Genomic DNA, 26,135 nt, shown 5'->3' with positions numbered 1-26,135 from the left:
AGTTTAAATGACTTTACCCATGTAATTTTATATTATAATTATTTTAGGGGCCCATATTTTAATTTTATGTTTCTTCTAGTGTGTGAGATACATCTTGAATACGTTCATGTTTTTGTGATTTATATATTTCTAGAAAAGGAGAATGAAGGTCAAAATCACTTCAGGGAATGAAATAAATGCAGCTTTCCTCTTTTCAAAGGGTGGCCTTTTCTGTCACTCCCTCACCGCTCCTCCTACCCACTTCATCTATGTTCTAGGTGATTTGAGGCTCGGGGCTACTCCTTCACTGATTCTTAAGTTATACAAAGCCCAAGTTCATGCATTTGTGCAGCTGGCAAACTTGTGCTGAATGGAGCTCTACCTTTAGTGCTGAGGGATGGATTCACTGAGATGCCATATTTGCACTAAAAGAGCTCCATTCAGTGGAGCTCTTTGTCAAGACAGCGGGTCATCATAAATCCAGGTGATCAGTGCACGGGGCACTAGGGAATCGTAGGCAAGAAGTCAAATTTAAGAAATTTCAGTAGGCTTTTATGTCGTCATTGCAGTTGAGAATATTGTCAGTGCTGACCTTTTTTTTTTTTTTTTTTTTTTGTACCTTAAACAAGCCAAACTCTTTCTTGTCAGAGTCTTTGCATACACTGCACCTCCTGACTCTTGCACTCTTCTCCCAATTTTCACTTCCCATCATCCAAGTTTTAGCTGAAACATTTTTTTAAGGCTGCCTTATCCAAAATAGTTTCACCTCTGCCTATCAAAAGCAATCTCAACTCTGCAATTTAATTTTCCTAATATTTTGTTTTTTAGCTACTTATCATTATCCACAATTAACTTGTTTGTGTCATTGTTTATTGTCTGTCTCCCCAAATGATCATTTCTATGTCCTTATAACTTAGACCAAGCCTGGCTCATAGCAGCCACTCAGAAAAACATTTGTTTTTTGTAATGAAAGAAGGAATCAATGAGCAAAACGATCGGAGAATAAATTCTCTCCTTTTGCTGCTTCCCTCACGAAAAAGCTGGGCAATTAGTGCAAAAAAAATATTACTCTCATTATTCCTTGTTTATTAATTCAGAGAACATGTATCTTGTGAAGTACTATTCTAGGCCAGAATTCCTTGTTAGGAAAAACATTATTTATTTCTGCAATCAGAAAACTTGACACCTGAACTAGCAGGAATTAACTATGTAACAGAAAAAAGATTTGGAATATTAAGTCTCAAAATGAATCATTTAGAATATAAGTCCGAATATACAACAGTAGTTATAGTATTACCAGCAACAAGCTCTGGTCTGATAGATTTGACAAGTGAAAAGAAAGACTCACGTTTCACCTCCCATTAGAAATGATACAAAGTCCCTATTCATTCATGTAGATTTCAACCTTATTACTTGTTCAAGGCAATGAGACCCTAGCAAACCAGATGCAAGAAAAGGGGTGAAGGGTGCTGGTACAGTGGACCTTGTTTCCTATGCAGATGCCATCACCACCAGCAGGCTCCCGTGTCCCCAGACCATGTCCAGGATGAATCCAGAAGGACCAGCTCCATGCATAGCAAGTCCAGCCTGAATCAGCACATTTCAGCAGATCCCTGTCTGAACCAGCCAGACCCATGCCATCCTCAGATGTGTGAATGAGGACAAATAATTGTAATTTTAATCCATTGATTGTGGGGGTGGTTTGTTATAATTGAAGAATGTGAAAATATCCAGATAGAAACCCCAAATCTCTGTTGCAGTTCTAAGAAAGTCAAATGTATAGTTAGTTGATTCTTGATTTTATGCTGTTCTAGTCTTTTTTTCTGTTATAACATGTTAAAAAGATCTGGCAAGAACAATTAGAGGAGGAAATGTTTATTTAGGGGCTCATGGTTTCAGAGGTCTTAGTCCATAAATGGATGGCTCCATTTCTCAGAATCTGAGGTAAGGCAGGACATCATGATGGAAGAGTGTGGTGGAGGAAAGCAGGACAGGATATGGCCACCAAGAAGAAAAAGGAGGAAAAGGAGGAGGAGGAGGAGGAGGAGAGAGATATTCCCTCACAATAGACAAAATATATTCCCCAAAGGCATGTCCTCAATGACCCACCTCCTCCAGCCACACCTTTTCTGCCTGCAGTTAAAACTCAGTTAATTTATATCAGAGGATTAATTCACTGATTGGGTTAAGGCTCTCATAACCCAATCATTTTATCTGTAAACCTTCTTGCATTATCTAACACATGCATTTTGGGAGATACCACACATCTAAACCATAACATATTGTTGGATATGCAGAAATTATTTAGGAAAACACGAGTGATTCTGTGAGTACAAGGGTAGACACTGGGCTTGTATTGCACATTTATACAATAAAAGGAGCAAGTTTTACCCCCACTGATCACATTCACCTTCCCAATTTAATGTCAATTTAACATGTTATAGAAGAGGTTTTAATTGCCCTATAGTGTTTATTACTGTATTAATTCATGCATCCTGAGAGAAAATGATAACACCTTATATTTATTGTGTATTTGGTATGACAGATATGGTTCCAGGAGCTCATTATTCATTTGAAATGCTGCAAAGATATGAGATACCTATATGATTCCTATTTTATACATGAGAAAAGGAAGGTACAGATCACTTGAGTAATTTGCACCTGAACATAGAGCTGGATGGTGACACAGCTAAGATTCTACCAGGCAACATGAGGCCAAAATCCAGCATCAACATACCTAACCATAATACAGCATTGAAGTATTTCTGGCCTATGACTTATCTGTAACTCACATGTGATAGATACAGAAACATCTGGTTTCTCAGTACTATTACCTTCAAAAATTTCAAACAGCTCAAAATTGATTTCAAACACTGGCTTTGGCAATTCAAGTTTGGCTAGGTCTGAGTCTGTTTCTTTGCAGTGAGTCATGGACCACCTAGTTGGGCTTCTGTCCATTGCAAAGCACAGGCAGCAGAACATCAAAGATCAGAACACCAGCGATGAGACTCTGAGGGTGCAGGGCCTGAAAATCACAAGAGAATGCTGTAAGAAAGCTGACAGGCACACAGCTTATCTCAGTGACTGTTCAGGATATAATGATGTAAAAATAATAATGGTAATAATGTGAAGATACCAGTTTACTAATTAAGATAGGCAATAACAAATTTGAAGTTATTTTTTAAAAAGAAAAATGTCATCCAAAGCCATTATTATTCCTCACAGGATGAATATAGTTGTTTTTATCTACAAATTTGTATATTAAAGAAAGCACCTGTGCATAATTGAGTATTCTTTGTCCCACATTCTAAAATGATAATGGGAGCTTCATTATACCAGGAATACAAAAAGAGACTTTGAAGATGAACTCCTGTGAATTTTAGGACATGTGGATATTAGGATTTTTAGCTACAGTCAATCTTCTTTTTACTTAGTGATGGGTAAGTCCTTGGGATCGAGTGAGATATAAAATGGACACCTCCTAGTTCCTAGCACTGTATTCAATAAGAACAAATACAGTAGTTCACAATTTTCTGTTCAGAACGCTCTTTCCCCCAACCTTCAAACAAGACAGAAGAGACTTTCATATCACCTAGACAAATGTCTACTTGATTCTTGAATTTCTGTCTGTAGGAGGAATGTACCATTTCTGGGTGCTATGTAACCTCATATCTGATATACTTATTGGACTGTCTTGAACTTACCATATCCCAGACCAAACTCTTGACTTTCACTTCTCTGTTAATGTGACCACCATCCAACTGTTGCTCAAGTCAGAATTAAAGGATCATTCTTGCCCTGCCTCCTTCATGCTTCACATCTCACTTATTTCCTAGTCACACTGAATATTAGCTCTAAATCTCATGTTCTACTGTCACAAACTGAGTTCCAGGCACCATAACCTGTGGTTTAGACTGCAAAGGCCTCCAAATAATTTCTCCTGTTCTTCTCCCATTCCCTTCAATCTGTTCACATCAGCCAGAATATTTTTTCTTAATGTGAATCTGATCCCTTACTTCCTTCTGTAAAACCCTTTAATAGATGCAGATGTCACTTAGAACCAGAACATTGGCCCTGCAGTCTCTCCCTCCTCTGCTATCTTTATCTCCTTACCTGGGGTTTATCCAGGGGAATGGTCTATAGTATAGACTGTTTTTAAGTTGTTGAAAGAATTGAATGATTGAATACATCTAAATCACTTATGATAGTGCCTAGCACATAGATATATACATATACAGTTTTCCACTAAGTTGCAGCTGTTGTTTATCTGCTTTATACCTGCTCCCACAGAATTCAAGAGCAAGAGCTATACCTATTTTGTTTGATGCTCACAACAAAAATGTGTGGAAAATATGATATGCATATTTCATAGTCTTAAATATATACTGAATAAAAATCTGCATTGAGAGCATTTTAGCTTATAGGAAGTTATTTTTTTTATTGATTTGAAGTTTAGCTCAATCATTTATGTCATTCAAATATTGGTTTTAGTTCATCTTTAGGACATTCAAAGAAGTTATAATCTCTTATACTAGTAAAGAGTCATATCTATCTTTGATATCATGATTAAATCACTACTGAATTAATCAATACCTCTTTTAGAAACTTTGAATTTAAAATATTTTATGAATTTAAAATTATATAAATCTTTGTTATTTTACAAAGTCTTATTGACCTCTAAATATATGGTAACTAATCCTTTTAAACTTCCCTCACATTTCCAAAAGTTGTTTCTTCTAAGAAAACTCAATACACCAAAAGGTCCAAAATAGAAAAGACGTGCATTAAGATGTACTTTATATTTACCAATGTTTTGCTTTAAAAAGTTTTTATATTTAAATCGAATGTTACTTTAAAATAGCATCTTGCTTCTTACATTTTTAGACAATTGATTGTTCAAGTGTCTGGATATAATCTATAAACTCAATCAAGACACTCTTGTTTTATTGAAAGAGGGATTTTACATCTTAAATGAATCACAGGAATCTATGTGAAAATGAATCCTTTAGATTTTGCCAATGTTCAGCAGAGAAATACACTTCCAGTTAAATTTTGAAAGTCATCCCTGGAAGGACTTCATGTTTATATCAAGTAAGAAACTGAACAATTGGAAACCACACAATTGTTAACAAGATTTTGCTGCTAGGTGCTTGAAAAGAAAGGTCTTTAAAAACCAGCGTCAACTGACATTAATGACCTAAGCTAGTTACAGAACAACCAGGAGATGAAAAGTCCTGACAGAATATGCAGCTTCTATAAAACGCCTAAAAAAAGTGTCAGCCTCTTAGGCGGATTTTTGTAAAACAGTAAACAACCTCAAATGAAAAAAAATATTAAATGGCAGGCATATTATCCCACTGGGGAAACAGATAATGAAAATCACATGTTTTAGTGGTGCATAGGCATTAAGTGAGATGATGAACTCAACAATTATTTGTATTTGATTAACATGGACAGGCAATCAATACAGTCATCAGACTCGGGTGAAAAAAGAAACACAGCTTCAGAGGTTTTGTGAAAATTTTTGCTCAGGTTATCCAGATTATCACTTCAGTTTTGATAATGAATCTACTAGCAGTTGACTAAGAAAGAGTTTGTTTTAAATGAAAAGAGGATTTTTCCCTAACAATGGTTTAGACAGTCTCCCCAGAATATTAGCTTGGATCTGCAATTGAGTTGACCAGGGAAGCTCCTGGCCTACATTGCTAGTGGCTTTCCTCTTCCTGAAAGGAGTCAGGGTCTTCATTAGGCCATTCTCTGGTGCCCTTTACTCTTATGCTTACTTCAGTTAACTATTTAAGCATAAAGTTATGCTATCATATTTAAGAGGGTCTTAAGATGCAGACACAGAATTGCATTTCTAAAACGAATTCAGCTGAGGAACTATAAGGTTATGTAGACTTCAACTTTATGACTTCTCTATCTTCAGTACTGCCAGCCAGAGCTATCTCTAAAAGAGCTTTTATGTTGCTCTTTTTCTTTGAAAGTCTCAATCTTCTGCATCCAGCATCAATTGCAATCCTCCCAAGACAGTTCCTTGATAATGCTGAGCCAATGGGTGAAATTTTCAATATCATTTGAGCCTCTCAGGTTTATGTGTCCCCTGAGTCTTAGGGACCTATGGGTCTGTTTCCTCCTTATACAATTAACCTATTCGAACTATCACCCCCTTCTCCTTTGCATGTTCCTCAGGTTGTTCATCAGGACAGTTAATATTCCTGCTCCTAGATCCACCTAGTAGTCTCCTCTTTCTTACTCTAAGTGATGGCAGGAAAATATTGGCCCCCAAAGTATTCATATCATGATCCGTAGGACCTGTGAGCATGTTACCTTATCATAGCAAAAAGGACTTTGCAGATGGGGTTAAAGTAAGAATTTTGAGGCAGGAGATTATCCTGGACTTTCTATATGGGTCAATTAAGGGCTCTCTATAGGGGGACAGAGAGGCAGGGGAGTCACAGTAATGCAATATGTGGCTTTGAACATGGAAAGAACAACAAGCCAAAAAATGCACACAGCCTCTAGGTCTGGAAAAAGAGGACCTAGAAGTAATACAGCCCTGTTGCCACCTTGAGTTTAGCCTAGTGAGACCCATTTTGGATTTCTTACTTCTAGAATTATTAGATAATAAGTCTGTTGTGTCAAGCACCAAGTTGTGTGAGTTTGCTATAGCGTAGCAACAAAAGGAAACTAGTAAAATTTATGCTGCCTGGAAGTGAGATGCTCATGTAACAAATACATACAATGGTAGGATGACCTTGGAATTGAAGAAAGGGCAAAGGCAAAGATGAAGGATGATCAAAAAAGCCCAGATTTCTGTGTAGGTAAGGGGATTTTCAAGTGAAATTCTAAAAAGTACATCTTGAGTTTTCTTTTCTTTTCATTTCTCCCTTCCTTCCTTCCTACCTTCCTTTCTTTTTTCTTCTTTTTTTGACTACTTATAGTAAAATAATAAAGGATGGAGATAAATTGTGAAAGAAGCTATTAGGCAAAAATGGGTGAATTAAGAAATTTTCAACAAGTCCAGATTTCAAATAATCTAAAATTAGGAGATTCACTGAAGGAAAGAAAGAAAACAAACAACCATTTGTTACTACATCAGAAGAATCAAAAGTTAAGACATAAGGCAGGCGGAGGGCTTTTTGAAGAGATTACAATATTACATTGCTTGAGAGAGGGGAATTAATATTACAGATGGAATTAAACCTGCTAATCAGCTGAACTCTAGACAGGCTTTTGCCTTAAATGACTCCTTTTTTGATATTAAAACTATGTTACCTAGTTTCTTTTTACTTACATTTCTCTGGTATCCTCTTATACACATTTTTGTTTTCATGATTTTTGAAATAGTATTTTAGATGAGTCTTGTATTCAGCATTGTATTACATTTTTTCTTTAGAATCTAATTTAATATATTATTTTATTATTATGGGTGGATTAAACCAATATTCCTTTGGTTTGAAATGGCAGATATACTTTGTTCAATTTCTGCCATATTCTTATTATGTTAATCTTACACTTTTTACAGTTTTTCACTAGGTGTATGTGTTAGCTTCTCATTGCAGTGACCATATAAGAAAATGGATTTTGATTATACCCAGCACCCACAAATTTTCCTCATGTTCTCTCCCAATTGGTATTACATTTTCTTCTTAAACAAAACTATTATTTTGAGTTAAATTTAGAGATAATTTTGCTTATTTTCAACAGAGCATAATCTGTTTTTTATTTTCTATTGGTTTGTTTATTTTTATTGGCACATTATAATTATATATAATAGTAGGACTTGTTGATATATATTCATGCACATATATAATTTGTTCAGTTTTATCCCTTAGTACCTCTCCTTTCCCTCCACTCTTCCCTTTGCCCTAATCCATTTCCTCTACTCTTCTCCCTTCTATTTTTATGAGCTCTCTCCCTCCTAATACCATCTATTTTTTTTCCGTGTGTGTCTTTAGTTTCCACATATGAGAAAAAAAATTATGACCCTTGACTTTCTGAGTTAGGCATATTTCTCTTTACAGACTGCTCTCAGGTTCCATCCATTTTCTAACAAATGACACAATTTTGTTCTTAATGGTTGAACAAAGCTTTATCTCATATATATATATATATATATGATTTTATATATCTAAATTTTTCTTTATCCATTCATCTGTTGATGGACATGAAGGTGGGTTCCATAATTTGGCTATTGTGAATTACGCCTCTATAAATGTGGGTATGCATGCATTACTACAGTATGCTGACTTTAATTCTTTTGGATAAATACTAAGAAGTGATACAGCTGGAATAATATGAATTATACAAAAGTTTATTTTCTGTGTGTGTATTATTTGATCATCACTATGCTTATAAGGTTCATTCATGCTATTGCATATAGAATAGTTTGTTTTCATTACTTTGTTGTATTCACTTGTGTGAATGCAATACCATTTTACTTTATGAACATGAGTTAACTATAGTTAGAAACACTAATTCTGTGCACATTCTTGTTCATGTCTGAGGAGTGCATATGTACACATTTCTGTTGAGTGCATAATGAGGAGTAAAACTACTTTGCCATAGTGTACATATATACTAAGGTATGGGATTTTCTCTGGGTTTTTCTGATACTATTAATAATTTAATCCAGCATCCTTAATGCAATTTTCTGTCAGCATGTATGTATGTATGTGTGTTTTCAATTTTGAACAAATATTAAACTTTTTGCAATGATTTTTCTAAATCCAGTTAGATATTCATATGTTTTTCTCATTTAATGTTATCATGCATTGAAACATTACTAATGAATTATATAACTTAGCTGAAATTGAAAATTTCCTAAAAATATAAATTACTAAATGTGACATATTAATAACTAGAAAATTTGAACAAACCAATAGCAAGTTTTTCTGAAGGCAGAAAATATAAATTACTAAATGTGACACATGAATAACTAGAAAATTTGAACAAACCAATAGCAAATTTTTCTGAAGACAGACAAGAAATAAACATTTCCTAACTCATTCCATGAAACCAGAATTGCCATGATACCAAAGCCAGACAAAATATTATAAAAAAATAGAAAATATACACCATTATTGCTTACATGTATAGATATAAAAATCCTTCATACAATGTTAGCAAACTTACTTAATAGTATATCAAAAAGGATTAGACACCGTGACTAAGTAGAATTTATCTCAATAAAGTATGGCAGTTCAATTAGAAAATGAAACAACATAAAATATACCACATTAATAAAATAAAGGCAAAATATAACATGATTACCTCAATTTTAACAGAGAAGGCCTTGACAAAAGCCAACACACTTTCATTTTAGAAACACTTAGAAAACTAGTATTAGAAGCAAACTTATTCAATATGATAAAAGGTATTCATGAAAAACCCACAGAAACATCATGCTTAGATATAAAAGACTTAAAGCTTTCCTTCTAATATCAGGAAAAAGAAACTGATGCCAACTGCTATCACTGCATTATTTACGGTGTTAGACGTTTTAGAAAAAGCAATTAGACAAGATAAATATGTTAAAAGTACTAAAGCTGAGGGATGGAACTAACTGAAACTATTTTTATTCACAACTGATATGATGCAGTATATGGAAAATACCAAATAAACCACAAAAAGAAGTGCCTATATCTAATAAACAGACCAAGAAAACCTTCAGTTTTGCATGAAAAATCATCCTACAAAAATCAATTGTGTCAGGTTACAATTATGGCTCAGTGGCAAGGTGCTTGTATGAGGCCCTGGGTTTGATCCTCAGCACCACATAAAAATGCGTATATAAATAAATAAAGTTATGTATCCATCTACAAGTAAAAAAATTATTAAAAATCAATTGTGTCACTGCACATTTGCAATGAACAATCCTAAAATGAAATTTAAAAAAAGTTTCACTAACAAAGCATCTCTTCCTAGAAATAATACTTAAGAATAAATTTAACTGAGGAGGTGAAAGACTAAGTACACTGAAAACTGAAAACACCATTTTAAAAAGTAAAAAAGCACAAATAAATGGAAGGGTATTTAGTGGTCATGGATTGGAATGCATTGTGTTGTTAATATAGAAATACTACCCAAATCATATCCCTTGTTTAGTCAGATTTGGTAATTAAGCTTTTTTTAAAAAACTCTATGAGCTGCTTATCTTAAATTTTAATATTTACTATTTCTTTTTATGTTTGATTAATACTATTTTAATTTTCATGGTAACTTTTGTTTAACCTAAGTTTAATTAGAAATTTAAGTTTTTGTTTTCAAATATATTAGAAGATGATAACAATAATTTAAAACTCAAAATTTATGGATTCTGAGATGTGGGCTGAATATTAATTTTTGAAGTATGTTGAGACTTGTCTACTAACAAGGATATTTAAAAAATTTTCCAAGAATTCCATGAAACATATTCACATGCCCCCTTTTTTGTTGAGTATAAAAGTGTACATATACTCATTACTCAAGCATGTTAATTGTGCTAGATTTTAAAAAAATCCCTCCAAAACTTTGGCAACTGGTATGATAGACTGCAAAGAGAAATTTAAACAGGAGGGAGAGAATTTTATTAATTACTTTATATCTTGATGCTGTGTTATTTTGTAAATAAATTTCAAATTTTATTTCTCTCATATATACTGACTCTTAATTCCCAGTAATGACTGAAAATTATTGTAATATCTGAAAATAAATTCTATCTTACATTAACATAACAACCTCCATTTTGTTTTGGTTGGTATTTGTTTAATTACTCTTGACACCTACCCTCCCTGCCCCCATGAATACTTATGTGCCCCATTCACATGTGACAGTAAGTCATCTGAGGGTAAGAATATGTAGAAGTTATATCTGTTCTCTATGAAGAATACATGTCTTCTTCATCAAAGAACACTTGTCTTTTTTCTTTCACAAAAATGTGCATTTGCTTCTGTCTCCAAGCTGAGCCCACCCCTCAAACCCAGGGTTTCATTTTAGCCACTACAGGACACTAAAAATGGATGGTAATGGAAATTTTAGTGATGAGTTGGAGCTCACTTTTGAGCTTAGTGAAGCTAAAGGTGAAAGCTTCAAATTCCACTCAAACCTTGCAGAATTTAAATTCCAAAATCAATCAGTTTTGATCTAGCCCTAGCTAATATCTCGTTATAACACAAGATGGTTTTAGGGCCACATGGAGTTTTCTAAGAACATGATTTAAAGTTTTATCTGGAAGACACTTGGGATATCTTTGTGAAGTGTTGGAATACTGAGGTGTTTCTGGGGGTCATAATGACATAGAAATAGTGTCTGCTAAATGGGCTACAAGAAAGAGAGCTATAGCTTGCTTCAAGCCCCAGTGGCCTCATTGATTCTCCAGTTTTGTTCTCAGAGATGCACATTAATCTGGGTTATCAAAATGAGATTACCTTCTTTTGAAAATGTCATCTTTATTTACTAACAAAGACTTTTTAAAAACTGTAAAAATACTTCAAAAATTTAAAATATCTTAGAAAATATTGAATATACAGTAGACAGACAAAAAGCAGGAAAGTATCTATAATTGTTCATTTTTTCATTGCTATTGCAAAATACTTGAGACAGGCTAACTTTATAAACAAAAGAGGTTTATTTAGCACACAATTTTTTGAAGTTCAAGTGCATTGTGCTGACATTGGCTCAGCTCTGGTGTAAACCCTTTTGAGGCTATCTCACATCATGGTTTTGAGGCTGTGTCACATCATGTTAGGAGGGCATGTATGAGACACCAGGTGCCAAAATCTCTTTTGATCACTTCCAAGCAGCCACCCTGGGGACCTAGCTCCCAACATATGAATCTTGAAGCCAAACCACATCTAAATAATACAAGTATCTATTCAAATACCATCTGTTGTGGTGAATACAAACAATTTGAGCCTAGATTTCTGTGACAACGGTAATGTTCAGCCACAGATGCTTGTTTCTCTCTTAAGATGTTATTATTAGCTACCTACAGTCCTCCTTCTCTCTTCACATGGCCAGGCTTCATGCAACTCAGATCTCAGCTTAAGTGCTATCTCTTCAAAGTTGCCCCTCTGACCACTCAATGTAAAATATCCTCCTCTGTGTTCATATCACTCTAAAAATCCTCTACCCCATTCACATTACTGTGTGAGAGTTTGTTAAAATTGTCACTTACATATCTCCTTCCTTCTCGTTCCACCCATGGATTCATGTGCTGGGTAATTTTTCACTGGGTGGCAGACATTGTTAATTTTACCTTTTTGGTTGTTGGATATTTTGTGTCTGAAAATATTCTTGAGCTATTTCTGGAAATTGGTAAGTTATTTTGATCCTTTTGTATCTCTCTTAATGCTTTATTAGGGAGCATCAGGGTAGTCTTTAATCTAGGGCTAAGTTTTTCTCTGACTATGGCAAAACCCTCCTTAATACTTTAATTCCCTGTGAAGTAGGAAGTTTTCTGCTGGGGCACTGGGAACATTTACTACTTGCAGTACTGTGACACCTCCAGGCACTGTTCCTCTAATTATTTTGGTGGCTTATTTTCTCAGCCTTAGGTAATTTCATCATGTGCATCAGCTTGCTAATATTAAACTAAGCAGTAGTTGAGGGAGATATATTCCAGACTATTCTGTCTCTCTCTCTGTAGCACTGTACTTGCCAGTATTTTTCCCTGTGACCTCTGGCCACCTTGGCTTTGCCACATTTGCAGGTCAACTTAGCAAATCCACTGGGCTGTTCCTGGGTTCCTTCCTACCTTCTTGCATCATGGTTTAGAAATCTCCAGGCAGTAACCTCAAAAATTGGAGGGCTCATCTCATGTATTTCTCAATGAGTGAATAAATTGTTCTGATAAATGTCAAAGGAATAAAACCTGTTCAAATTATTATCAAAAAATGCTGGACACCTACATAAAGTTTCTCACAAATGGCATCACTTGATTTAAATTACATGATGCTGCTACATCTTCTTAACCTTTATGAATATGGTTCACACTAAATATTATAGAATATTGTGCTAGTTTACATGTGTTCTTTAAGATATTGCTTCATGCTTTTCTTCTTTTCCCGATTATATGTTAATCTCTGGAGTAGTTTTAAATAATTGAAAAATTAAATTAAAATAATTTTAAAAATTTAAAGTCATTGTTATACATAATTCCTGGACCTCATGACATTTTAAATAAAAATTATTTTAGTATCTAGATCATAATTATTTCAATCAAATAGAAATGGGGTTTCTAAAATGTTTTTGCACATTTTAAAAAATCAACATTCTTGTATTTCTTTTTTTTACTGTCCATTTGCTAATTAAATTATTTTAACTGATATTCTGTAAGAATAGCATGCATCCTGTCAAATTATGATTGGTAGAAGTAAAAATAGTATTTTCCTGTTATTGGCATCAGAATTTATTTGTAGAGGAAGTCATATCCAAGTTTGGAATCACAAACGGTATAGGAAAGAGAACCAAGATCTGATGGGAAGAAAAGAACAACCTTTTGAAGAATTGTATTAAAATGTTGTCACAGGGATAAGAAATAAGGATTATTGTGTACTAGTGAGAAACACTTTAGCTTTCTGTTACAGAGTCACCCTGTTCCTCCACAATATGCAGCTTTATTTCTAGGCGCCAGCTAGGGAAAGGAACTCATAATTGGGAAACGGATGGAGTGGCAGAAGCTGCCAGAGGCTGTGAATGTGCCTCAGAGTCCAGCACTGAGGCTGTGTCACCACCCAGCACAGCATCTTCCACTCCTAACCCTCCAAGGGGGCGACCCAGGAGTCCTCTAAGGCTGAGCACAATCCATGCCACCACCACCACCATTTAAGGAAGACCCCAGACAGGGAGGCAGGGGAGCTGATGGCTCTGTGTTTTAAAGCGCATTTTACAGATAATTCGCCAAAATAATATCCTCACCCCAAACCCAAGACAACTGAACGGCAAAAATCCTTTAGAATTTTCCGTAAGTGCATTTGACAAGAGAGACATGGATAAAAACAATTTAAAAGCATGAAAATGGAAGGTTGCTTTATAGATTTTTTTTAGAGACAGAGAAAGAGAGAAGAGAGAGAGAATTTTTTAATATTTATTTTTCAGTTTTCGGTGGACGCAACATCTTTATTTTATTTTTATGTGGTGCTGAGGATCGAACCCAGCGCCCTGTGCATGCCAGGTGTGCACACTAACACTGGAGCCACATCCCCAGCCCTATAGATGTGTTTCAGCAGCTGTTTCAGTACACATTCCTTACACTTTACCTGTGGTATATTCAAGACCACATACAAAACTTCAGCACACTCACTCTTTAAAAGATATTCACCAGGTATTCCTACTTGAATAATTTGTCTATCATACCCTGGTTCTCTTTCACTTTCATGATCTCTGAAATTTAGCACCACTTGTAACTTCCGGAAAGGGAGTCATCTTCAATGAGGGTGACCGGTTTTGATCAATGATGAAGGGGGTTTGGGGCTCCTACCCACTAAGCCATATATATGGCTTCAATTGGTCTGCAACACAAAGCTTTCACCCTAGAATGTGCCCTTCTGTGTTGGTGGGCTCAAGGGCAGGAGGTCACACTTTTCTCTGCTTCTAGCATTGACATGACATTTGACTTTATAGAAGTGAGCATGACTCAAAAAAAGTGCAGACACATCATAGAACGCTCATTTCATATACTTTTCAAAATCGTGAGATCTTGAGTTTCTGGTACAGACTCTAAACCAATCTCTTATAATATTAAACCTTGGAGAGAAACACTTCAAGTCTAACCTTTATGTCAAAAAAATAATTATTTTCTTCATGTTACAAGTCATTTTGATTTCAAATTTTACTCAGAGGCAGAATTTCTTAAAAGGCTAACTAGTTTTATTTTTACCCTTCTTTTGAACATGACATGAACTGTGGCTCAAGTCTCCATATCGCTGGAGAAGTTGTTAGTAAATATCAATAAGTGTAAAAGTAAATAATCAATCAAGGTTGGGCCACTCAGTAGATTTGAGCAAATAGATGAAGGAGTCAATCTTTCTGATCAGTTTGACTGGCCATCATTTTCAGTGATCATGAGCAAAGGACCCACTTAAACTATATTCAGGTCACTTACCATGAAGGGGGAGAGCTAAGAACTCTTGTTGAAGAACAGGCTTTACAAACTTCAAGAACTTCCCAAGGTCCTCAGGCTAATTGTGTCTAGGTTGGGATTTATGTGCCCACCCCCATCTCATTCAGCACTTCTCTGTGATCCAGCTCAGCTGACTACTTCCAAACCCCTTAAATGTCCTGTGATCTTTTTTCTGTGTTCATCTACCAGGAAGCTTGATGCCAGTCCTTCTTCTTCTCTTTACCTGAGCTATGCTGACCCCTTTACATCTCAGAGCAGACATCACTGTCTGAAGGAATCCATCGCCACCAACACACATCTCCTATAACCCTGGACCTGTTGGAAATATGACTCATGTGTAGTTTGTGGGGAAGAATCTAGAGAGGAAGTGCATCAATTAGCTCAGCAAGGGAGAAAACACAGTTATCCCAACTGAGCTCATGTAACAAGGGGTGAGCTATGGTCAGTCAAATATATTTGGCCCAGTTCCCTGCTCTATGAGAAGCAAATAAGACACTCTGACAGAGATGGGTTATTTTCCACTACCCATTACATATTGTAACAATCTTGAATAAAGCCACATTGGCCTATTCAATTCTGTGTAGTACAATTTTTCCTTGATGCCCTCTTATGGCTGGCTCACATAAACACCTGAATTAAACTGGGGCTACATAACCCATGGTAGATGTGAATATTTTAGAAGGTAAGCATGTTTAAAAAATTCTAACCCACTTAATCAAATGTCAGTGAGCCCCCATATGGTGAGAAGATGGATTCTTTTTACACTTGAGGGTGAGATTGTTTTTCATTAAAGCTATTATTTTGAGACAGCATTAGGAAAAAAAAAAAATCTGGTCACTTCTCTGGCAGACAAGATTGAAAAAAATGTCCCAGGAATCAAAACCATGATTGGTATGTTTCAGAGATAAATCAGTTTTCTAGTACAGTTCACATAATGATCTTGTCCACAATGTTGCAAGCTTGGTGAGCTCTTACTGTGAGGTCCCAAGTGCCTCAGTTATATTTTTCTCTGATCTGGGCAGTGACTGATAGGCTCTGTGATTTAGTGGTAAGGAGTACAGGACATGGAAGCCAGATTACCTGATCCAGGAAGACCTCAGCTAGTTGCTGAATATTTTCCATCTCAATAAAGTGAAGAGCCCAAAATTTGATGACTAGTGAATGCTCAAGGAACTTTAGCTGTTGTAATTATTTCTACCATCATCATCATGATGACTTCAGTACTGTGAAGAAAAAATAAATAGAATATTTTATTTTTACAACTTTCTGCCAAAGAGAGAATCATTGATGGGTAGTAATGCTAACCTAAAATAGACTTTAGCCTTGTCTGGATTTCTTCATTAGTACATAACTCTGAGCTCTATTTGTGAGACGTTTGTCTTTTTCTCTCCCCACCCTGATCCCTGCATTTTTAGTGATGGATGGGCAGACAGAGATGAAGTCATTGAAGGTTATGAGGTGGAAGCCAACGGGGGAATCACGATAAAGCTGCAGTCTCCGGAGGTCAGGTCATTTGATGATTATTTCCTGAAACTGAGGCTGGACACTAATACGAGGAATCCCTGGTTCCCTGAATTCTGGCAACATCGGTTCCAGTGCCGCCTACCAGGACACCTTCTGGAAAATCCCAACTTTAAAAGAATCTGTACAGGTAACTCGTGTTTACCAAATAACACTACAGAGCTTTGGTCATCTCCTTCAACTCCATTACAGGCTGTTGAATGAGAATAGAAAGTACCAGTGCTGGAGATCCAAAGACAGAAGGACTATCTCACTACAATAATAGCTAGAACAAAGTAAGCATGTATAACCCCCAGGGATTCATGGTCCTGTATTCTGGGAAGACTGCTTTGATGTATCAGAGAGCAACTGATAAGAAGAGTTAGCCTAAATAAATGAAAAGCCAACTAAGAAATTGGATTTCTAGTACTTGAGCCAGGGGGAAGATTTATTGCATGTATACTTAGGAGATACTACCACAGAGATCAGTAAGCAACACTGGTTTGATCCTCCCCCCCCCCCACCTTTATGACTTGCTTAATACCCATATCATCATATTCTATACCACCAACATGATGTTTATGGACATAGGAGCCAAGAAATTGTAACCTTATCCGTCGACCAGAGGATGGTTCCTGGTTGGAGAGGTATTTTCTGGGCACTGCTCATGCATGCCAGGAAAGGATAGCACATTATCCCAAGGTTTTCAGGGGCCTGCTGAACTCCACAGCATGCTCCTTTTCCATAGAAATACATTAGCCCAAACTACTTAACACTTAACTTTTATAAGCATTATCATTACTGCATGGGGACATTGTTGTCCCTGTTCTTTTTCACTATTGTCTGTGCAATAGACATAGACATCTAAGGTCTCTCATGGTGCCATTCAAAGCCAGTCATCCATACTGGATTGGTAGCATAGCATGATGATCTTCTCATGATGGTGGGTTGTGAAGTCTACCCTTGACCTCATTTGTCTGGCACAACAGAGGTCTGACATTTATTTCCTCTCTCAGCTGAGCAGATAATATTTAGAAATGTCAGGAATCCATCTGTTCATACCACATCTCAATAAAAAAAAACACTGTATAGAAGGAAAAGAGAGAAGGGAAAAATCAGCAACTCTGGACTTATAGGAAATCATGATCCTTTTGGGAAAATTCAAAGCTATCACTCCCCACTCATGAAACAGATAAATAACTAGAGGCAATGGGTTTGTACAAAATGGAGAAAGAATAATACTAATTACATAAACTATTTCTATCTTCAATAATATTTACATTTTGATGTTAGAAAATTCTTTAAAACAGCAATATGTATAAACACATCAATGTTTATCAGACTTGATGAAGTTTGGTCCAGTTCCCTGGAAAATTTTCTGGTGTGGATTTATTTTCAATAAAGGTCTTTAGACCAACCTCAGTGTGGCTTCTAGGGAGGTTCAGACATACAATCCAACTAAGAGGCAGGAGGAATGGAAGATAAGTGCTAAACTATGTATTAATAGTTTTCTGCTCACTTCTCATTTCTCTGAGGTAATAGAACCACAGAAGCTATGCATCTAGGAAAGTCTCCTTGCAAATTTTAAGATGTTGAGGATTGATGGGACAATAGTTACCCAAGATTCATATAGTTATTGCCAACAACAGAATGAGAACCCATGCCTCCTGGACAGCCTATATGAGGTCTTGTTCTCTAATTGCTTCCTAAGAAATGTTTTCTTTTATAAATGGAGAATCTATGCAGAGAGAGCTCTTGTGTCCCTCATAGAACCCTGTACAACATTAGTCTCTGGACTCAGTCAATTCTTGTTAGTTAATTGATCAGCTAATTTATATCATCTTATGGTGTAGGGAGTTTTTTTGTTTGTTTTTTAAGAAAAGTTAGGCCCATTATTTCACACAATTTCTTTTATTCAACATTAAACAGATTTTAGTTGTACTCGGTGTCAGGCTTCATTCTAGGACCTTACAATGCTGTGCAGGAAAATAGACAATAAACAATAACCACAAAAATAACTTAAGGAAAGTGGATACTCATTTATGGAATCATAAGACCTATGGAGAAAACAAGGCATGGGATTAGAGAGCAAGGGGGTGGAGGGATTGCAACTTTAAAAAGAATGAACGGAGAAAGCCTCACTTAGGAAATGGTTTAAAACCTGAAGGAGATGAGAGAATGAGTCATCAGAGCATTAGGGAAGGGTTTTCCAAGTAGAGGGAACAGCATGTGAAAAGAGGAATGAATGTGTCTGGTTTAGGAGAACAGTAAGGGATCAGGTTGCTGGAGCCAGGGGATACAGAAGCAAGGCCCATAGCTGATAGGGAGGTGTGAGACTGGGGAATTGCATCACAGTAGTAGCAAGAAGATGGAGACAGGTGTTCAGTGCTCAGTTTATTTTAAATAAGACCTGAGGGGATTTGCTGACAGAATTGCCAAGAATGACTGGTTTGAGAACCTGGAGAGCTGGTGTCATCATTGAGACTTCAACACTTAGGGAAGAGCAGGCTGGGGAAAAACCAGGAGGTTGGTTTGGGGCGTGTTAAATTTGAGACTTTTTAGTGGTCTGTCACTTTTCCATCAGTACACATATTAAACATGCTTGGATGTCTTTATGTAAGGAGTTTTAGAAAACGTTTTATGACTTGAGCCCTCATTAAAAAAAATTTGACCTCTGTAGGCATGTACACTAATATTTTGGGTTTTCAATTGTCAGGGCTCATGTAAATGTCAAGGTTAAAGCTGGAATTTGATTAACATTCACAGCAGGAATTAACAGCTTGCAAAACTCATGAATTGTTCTTACATTGTGCTTGAATCTCAAAGCTATTTTAAAGAGCAATTGCAACATTTCATAAACATGTTTATGTTTGCATTTCATTCTGGTGTCAAGTTTAGAAAATGTTTCCCTATGTTCTTAGTTCAAAGGAAGGCAGAAGTCTTATTTAACTTTCCATTAGGAACCAATTCACAAAATATATTGATTTTTTTTCTCCTGCAGAGATTCTAAAATTTTGGCAGTTTTATCTATATTATCTGTTTGTATTCATTCATGTGAACTTATATTGCTTTTCAGCTTTAACCTCTGTATTTCTATGACATCAGCTTCAATACTATTGACAAACAACATGAACTTTCACTTCCTGTGTTATTCTTACCCACTTAGGATTCTCTCATAGCAAATTAATTCCTGAGTCTTGTTATGAATATGCAGGCACATTTAGGGAAATTAGTGAGAGGAGTGAAATTAACTTTTCAGAATATCGATAGCTATTTTTTATGTCATTCATTTTTACACTTCTGATGTTTTGGAAAGTTTTGATATTGCTGTTAGTTTCCATAGAAACCTTTGTTGAGCTTAATCTCAGATGTCACTATTTAAATAAAGAGTTTATATGCACTAAATTGCCAGTTTGAATATTAAGGGTCCCGCGTCAAGACTGAGTAATTTGGGAATCACTGTGGCTAATTAAAAAGTGCTTCACGCAAAATCCACATCACTGTTTAATTAGTCGAGTATATCAAGGGATTGGAGATGTGTTGGGGAAAGCACTAACTGAAACATCAAAGACAAACTTTGAAAGATGTAATAATTGTGAAGACAATGAAAAGAGTAGATACAAAGCAAATCAAAGTCACTCTTTTAGTAAGTTATTTAATGCTTAAGAGATTTAGATCATGTTTGCAATGGCACAGGGCTTATTGTTCCTGAAGAGAATCATTATAAAGATCCCTTAGCAGCTGGTAGAGTATAGTGTTGGGCCGCACAAGAACTGGTACAATACTGTTCAGTTATGAATTTCTCACATAACTTGGACAACTTCACTTAACCTCTGAGACTCAGGTTTTACAAGTGTAACATGTAGATAACAATATCTACCTCACACAGGTGCTGTGAGAAGTGAATGAAATAATGGCAATGAATTACTTTGCAGTGAAATAATACTAGTGAAGAATTTGCAATCTATAAGCCACTCACTTGTCCCTTGATATCTATGAGATTTGTTATGGGGCACTCAAATACCCAAATTCAAGGATGCTCATTTCCCTTGTATAAAATGGAATAATATTTGTATATAATATATACACATCCTCCAGTATACTTTAAATCAAATCTCTAAATTACATTAAATACCTAATGTATTGCAAATTCTACATAAACAGTTGGTATATTGCATTGTTTAGGGGATAGTGACTAGGAAAATATGTGGACATGTTCAGTATAGATAATTTAAAAATATATATTTTCAGTCTAAGACCAGTTGAATCTGCAGAGTGAAACCCATGGATGTGGGGGCCCTTCTGGACTTACATAAATGTAAAAGAGTAATAATAGAATCATGTCTTACTGGAAAGTGAAGTCTAGCATAGATTACCTCATAAAAACTATGGGTTTTGAAGTTATAAGTTTAATATAATTACATTCCATCATGTAGAAACTAGACAAATAATCATATAACCCTTAGTCAGTTATCCTTGCACATAGTAAGTGTAAATACTGATATTTACTTTTATTTTCTTTCCTATTAGTTTTTTTAAAATTTTTTGACTTTCAAAGTAATACTTGCTTTTGATGCTCATCTTGTGCAACTTATAAACATAGTAGTGCATGAGAAAGATGAAGAGCTTTAAAAAATTGTTCTTATCTAACCACCATTCGTTTCATTTTTCTCTATATAGTTTTAAATCGTGTAGCTAATATTTTACATATTGCTTTTTAAAAAATTCATATTGCTTTTTTCTTATGAAGTTATAAATTTCTCTTTGTCATTAAACTCTTTCATTCTTAATGCATAATACTTTGCATACTGTTAAGATGCAACTTTTTATTTTTATTTTATTTTTTTGGTACTAGAAGTTGAACCTGAATATGCTGGACTACTGAGATACACACCTAGCCCTTTATATTTCTTATTTTGAGACAGGTAAGCTCTTTAGGGCCTCCCTAAATTGTTGGGACTGACCTCAAATCCCAGTGTCTCAGCCTCTTGAGTCACTGGGATTACAGGCATATGCCAGTATGTCCACCAAGATAAATTCATTTAACCATTTTATTCTTCCTATACATTTGGTTGTTTTGAGTTTTTCACAAATTTTAAAGAAAGATGCTTTGGCATGTGGTAAAAATTTTTTCTTTGTAAACTTTCTTTTTCATTTTAGGTATTTTTCTTAAGTTATATGTCCAGAAGTTGTGTTAAGTTACCAGAAGTTCAATCAAAGATATGAACATTTCTAAGGCTTTTGAAAATAAGGAGTTCTAAGGCAACTCCTACTAGCTCTGCATGAAACTCAGCATTCTTCCCATTTGTTTGTGTAGTTGTAATGACAGTGTGCATGTAATTCTACCTTATTTTTTCCTTTAGGATTGTATTTCACATATTTTTGAAGTTGCTGCATGGCTTTATAACCACAATTTTAATAACCCTACAGTGTTCTATCCAATGAAAAACTATAATTACTTAGCAATTCTTATATTGTTGAATATTTAGGACACTTCCAATTTTCCTTATTAAGAAACAGTGAATATGGCACAGTTTTCATGGTTGTTGGTGCTATTTTGGGATTGTTCCCTTTTAATAGATTCATAAATATGTAATTATTGGTCTAAGAGCATGATAAGTTTGGGTTTCCTTAGCAAGCTTGTATTGCAATTGTCTTGTTCCATAGTCATATTAATATTTGCTGTGGCTAGTTGTATATTAACTATATAAATTTATTGGGTTCACTATGTTCTTATCAGCTTTTTTCCCACAACCTACTGAATTTGCAACCAAATTTTGTTTTCTCCCCTTATGCTCTGTACCAACTGGAAGCAGATGGGCACAATGCTTTTTACAGCTAGCATATTGTATTTGGCCATTGTCCAAGACATAATGAAAGAATTTGGCAGATGTATGTAATGCTCACCAAAGAATCATGACTAGTAAGATAATGACAGCTAGTCTGGCACTGTGGTGGGAATGTCCCCTCTAAATCTCATGTTGAAATTTAATTGCTATTATGATGATATTAGGAGATTGAACTTATAAGAGATGATTAGGACTTTTGAAAGTCTTCATGAATGAATTAATGCCATTTTCACAGGGATGAACTCCCCAAGAAAGAACTTAATTTTGACCCCCATTCTCTCTGTCTCTTGGTTCCATTTGCCCTTCTACCTCACTCCACGGGATGATGCAGCATAAAGGATGATCCCCAGATGGAACCCCAGATATTGAACTTCCCAGCCTCCAGAACCATGACCCAAACTTCTACTGTTTACAACTTACCCAGTTTATAGTATTCTGTCATAGTAGCAGAAAACAGAATTATATATCGGGGAAGATACACTTTCAAGACTTTCAAGCAAGGAGAATCTTATTCTAGTAGCTTGGAGAAAACCATTCATAATTTTAGACAGGTACTGATTATATTAATAACTTTTCCTTATTATTAGTTTTCCAATTTTTATGAACATTCTAAAGTATGTATGAAGTAACCTATTACATAAGGCCAGATAAGAGGAGCCCATTACAGTTTGATCCAGACTGAGATGGTCTATAAATTGAGATAGATTTTAATTAAGCTCATTGAGTCTGAGTGTAATACTTATTTTATTCCCACCTTGGATGTTTGGTTCAAATGCCAATATGCACTCCTGAGGATATAATTTAACTTTACCAGGAAGTCGACACTATTAATTGAGGTTTGGGGAAAATGCCACATTTGTCCACCCCTCCTTGTACCTATGCTCTTTGAAATATGGCTTTGTGTCTCCCCTCATTAAGAGATAGGATTTTGTTCTTGACCTTGAATATCTCAACTGACATTATAAGGCATTATTAACTCCAAGTCTAGAGCCCCAGAGGTTTGACCTACTCCCATTCTCATTCTTGAAACCCTTTCTGAGCAATATTAAAAAACCTGAGTTAACCTCCAGAAGATGGAAATAACATGGATCAGAAAGAGAATGACCTCTAGGTTGAGGATGTCCTAGATCAGCCAGTCCCAAGCCAATGTACTACCTGACTACTGACGCATGTGTGCACCCAGATGAAATGAGTCATGTCCAACTCAGAGCAGCAGACCTTCCCAGGTGACTCCGAGATTCATGGACTAAGCAAATTCTTGTTATTTACCACTAAACCTTGAGGCTGGTTTGTTATGTAGCTTTGTTATGGTAGTAGGTAACTAATACAAGGTCTCTCTAGCCTTGCAATCCAAGACTCTTACATGGAACAATCATTTCTTATTAAACAAAGGAATATAATGTCTTATCTTGGTGTGCTGAAATACTCAATCTTTTCCTTTCCTAAGAGGAATGGTACAATATTGCATCCCAGACCTCATGGAACAAACCAAACATTTCCATAGATTTAGTAATGAAGAAGATTTTAAAACCCCCCACCCAAGGCAGTGAAAATATTCTACTTATGAATTTTTATGTGCATAGAGGAAGTGCTGAAAATTGGGACACAGTCATAGCTGACCCAACACCCTCAAAACCAAGCAGCATATGTACTTGTCCAATGCTGGTCTAAATTGCCTTATGGAACCATGTTTCAGAAGTGTACTTGGAAGAATAAAAGTGATCTTACCTTGAGTTACATCTGGGCATTATATTTTCCTAGACAAATATTGCTATCACATATACATGAAGCTTCAAAAATACGCATACAATAAGCTCGATGTTGCTCTTCCTGTTTCTTGTTAACACTTTTGGTTGGTGCTGTCAGATGCAGCCACTACCCACATGTATCTATTTATATTTAAATTTAAATTAACAAAAATTAAATGAAAGCAATTTTTCATTTCTTCTTTTACAAGCCACAGTTCAACAGCTACCTGTACCTAGTAACTACCATGTTGTATTGTATTGCACAGATGTGGATTTCTGTTATTGTAGGTAGTTGCTCCATGCTGTGTTCTACTTTACTAATTCCATAAATGCAAGTTTGATTGTTATTTTGGTTATTTGGCTCTAATTCACAAGTTAGTGTTTTGAGCAATTTGTTGAATATCCTTACTATAACAGCTGGAAATTGATTTAGTCTTATTGGAATGAGCCAAGGCTGCAACTTGCTTGGTGATTTCTAAGTATTTGCTGCTGAAGATAAGAAGGAGTGATTTTCATAAAAAGCAGGCAAGTACTCACTAGCCTTTTTGGATAGTTCTTTATTCCATGTCATTTTTAATATTAGAAGACTTTAGAAAAATATGTACATGTTTTATCACCCAAAAGGCATAAAAGTTGATGCAAGGGCATGAGTTTTTCCTTCTTTCTTTTCTTTTTTCTGTAGTGGGAATGGAACCCAGAGCCTCATGAATATTAGGCAAGTAAGTGCTCTAATACTGAGCTACATCTCCAGCCCTATGTTCTTTTACTTTATATACATCTTGGTTATGTTTCCAAAGCACTTAAATGATGCATAGTAATAAGCCTATACAAATTTGAAGTACAAAAAGAAAAATTATTTGAGTCATTGAACACTCACTACAGTGAATGGTCACTGTTTTATCTTTTTTTAAGGTATTTATTTTGTAGTTAGTTGGACACAATAACTTTATTTCACTTAATTATTTTTATGTGGTGCTGAGGATTGAACCCAGGTCTCGAATGTGCAAGGCAATTGCTCCACCGCTGAGCCACAACCCTAGCCCTGTTGTTATCTTTTAATAGAAACCATTAATTTATAGTTATATATTACTGGGTAATTATATAGTTTTAATCTGTAAACAATTATCTAAAGATTAGCTAAAGGTTCATATACTACAATTATTATTAGAATTTGGTCCAATCCATTAATAGATTTTTTAAAAATTGGATAATAATTCTCCTTACTAAATAATTTGCATATTTGTAAAGTTGACTGCTACCTCATATAGTCTAGTCTGCCTTCTGAACAAATTTGAGAGTTGGCATTTCTAATGCTTAAAATCTGTGGCTGCTGGGTGAGGTGGCTCATGCCTGTAATCCCAGCAACTTGGAAGGCTAAGGCAGGAGGATTTCAGGTTTGAAGCTAGCCTCAGCAACTTATCAGAGCTGTAAGCAACCTAGTGGGATCCTGTCTCAAAATAAAAAGGGCCAGGGATGTGGCTCAATGGTTAAGTGCCCTTGAGTTCAGTCCCTGGTACCTAAAACAAACAAACAAACAAAAACAAAATAAAACAAAAACCTGTGGCTATTCTTCATAAACATTTCACCCTGTCATGAGTGGCTGTTATATTTTAGATTGTCTCAGTGGACTACATATGGGGTTAATCTACATCATATAAGTTGTATTGCTTCTCAGCAAGAGAACACTTTTGCATTTCATGTCTGGAAATTCACACTAAGTAAAGTCATAATTCTGGCTATCATAAGTAGGAACAGTTTTTTTTTTTTTTTTGTCACAAGGAGTATGATCAAATAGAGTTGGGGTCTGGCCCACTATTCTTTTCCTGTTTTTTTATAGCTTTAGTGAGGGATAATTGGAATACAATGAATTTCACACACTTAAAATGCACTGTTTGGTAAGTTTTGACACAGGTATATGACCAAGAAATTACACAATTAAGATAATGAACTTAT

At 35.5% G+C, this 26,135-nt stretch overlaps 1 protein-coding gene across 3 annotated transcripts in view; it reads left to right on the top strand.

Moving 5' to 3' along the window:
• Nucleotides 1-26,135, top strand: part of Grm1 (glutamate metabotropic receptor 1) — a 380,075-nt gene that overhangs the window by 261,318 nt on the left and 92,622 nt on the right. For all 3 annotated transcript variants that reach the window (XM_027938489.2, XM_027938491.2, XM_027938493.2), the window contains exon 3: nucleotides 16,501-16,736. In XM_027938489.2, coding sequence (XP_027794290.2) covers nucleotides 16,501-16,736 — 236 coding nt within the window. The remainder of the gene's footprint in view (nucleotides 1-16,500; nucleotides 16,737-26,135) is intronic.

The sequence above is a fragment of the Marmota flaviventris genome, chromosome 6, assembly GCF_047511675.1.
Source record: "Marmota flaviventris isolate mMarFla1 chromosome 6, mMarFla1.hap1, whole genome shotgun sequence".
Lineage (NCBI taxonomy): Eukaryota > Metazoa > Chordata > Mammalia > Rodentia > Sciuridae > Marmota > Marmota flaviventris.
This window is presented reverse-complemented; position numbering and strand designations above follow the sequence as displayed.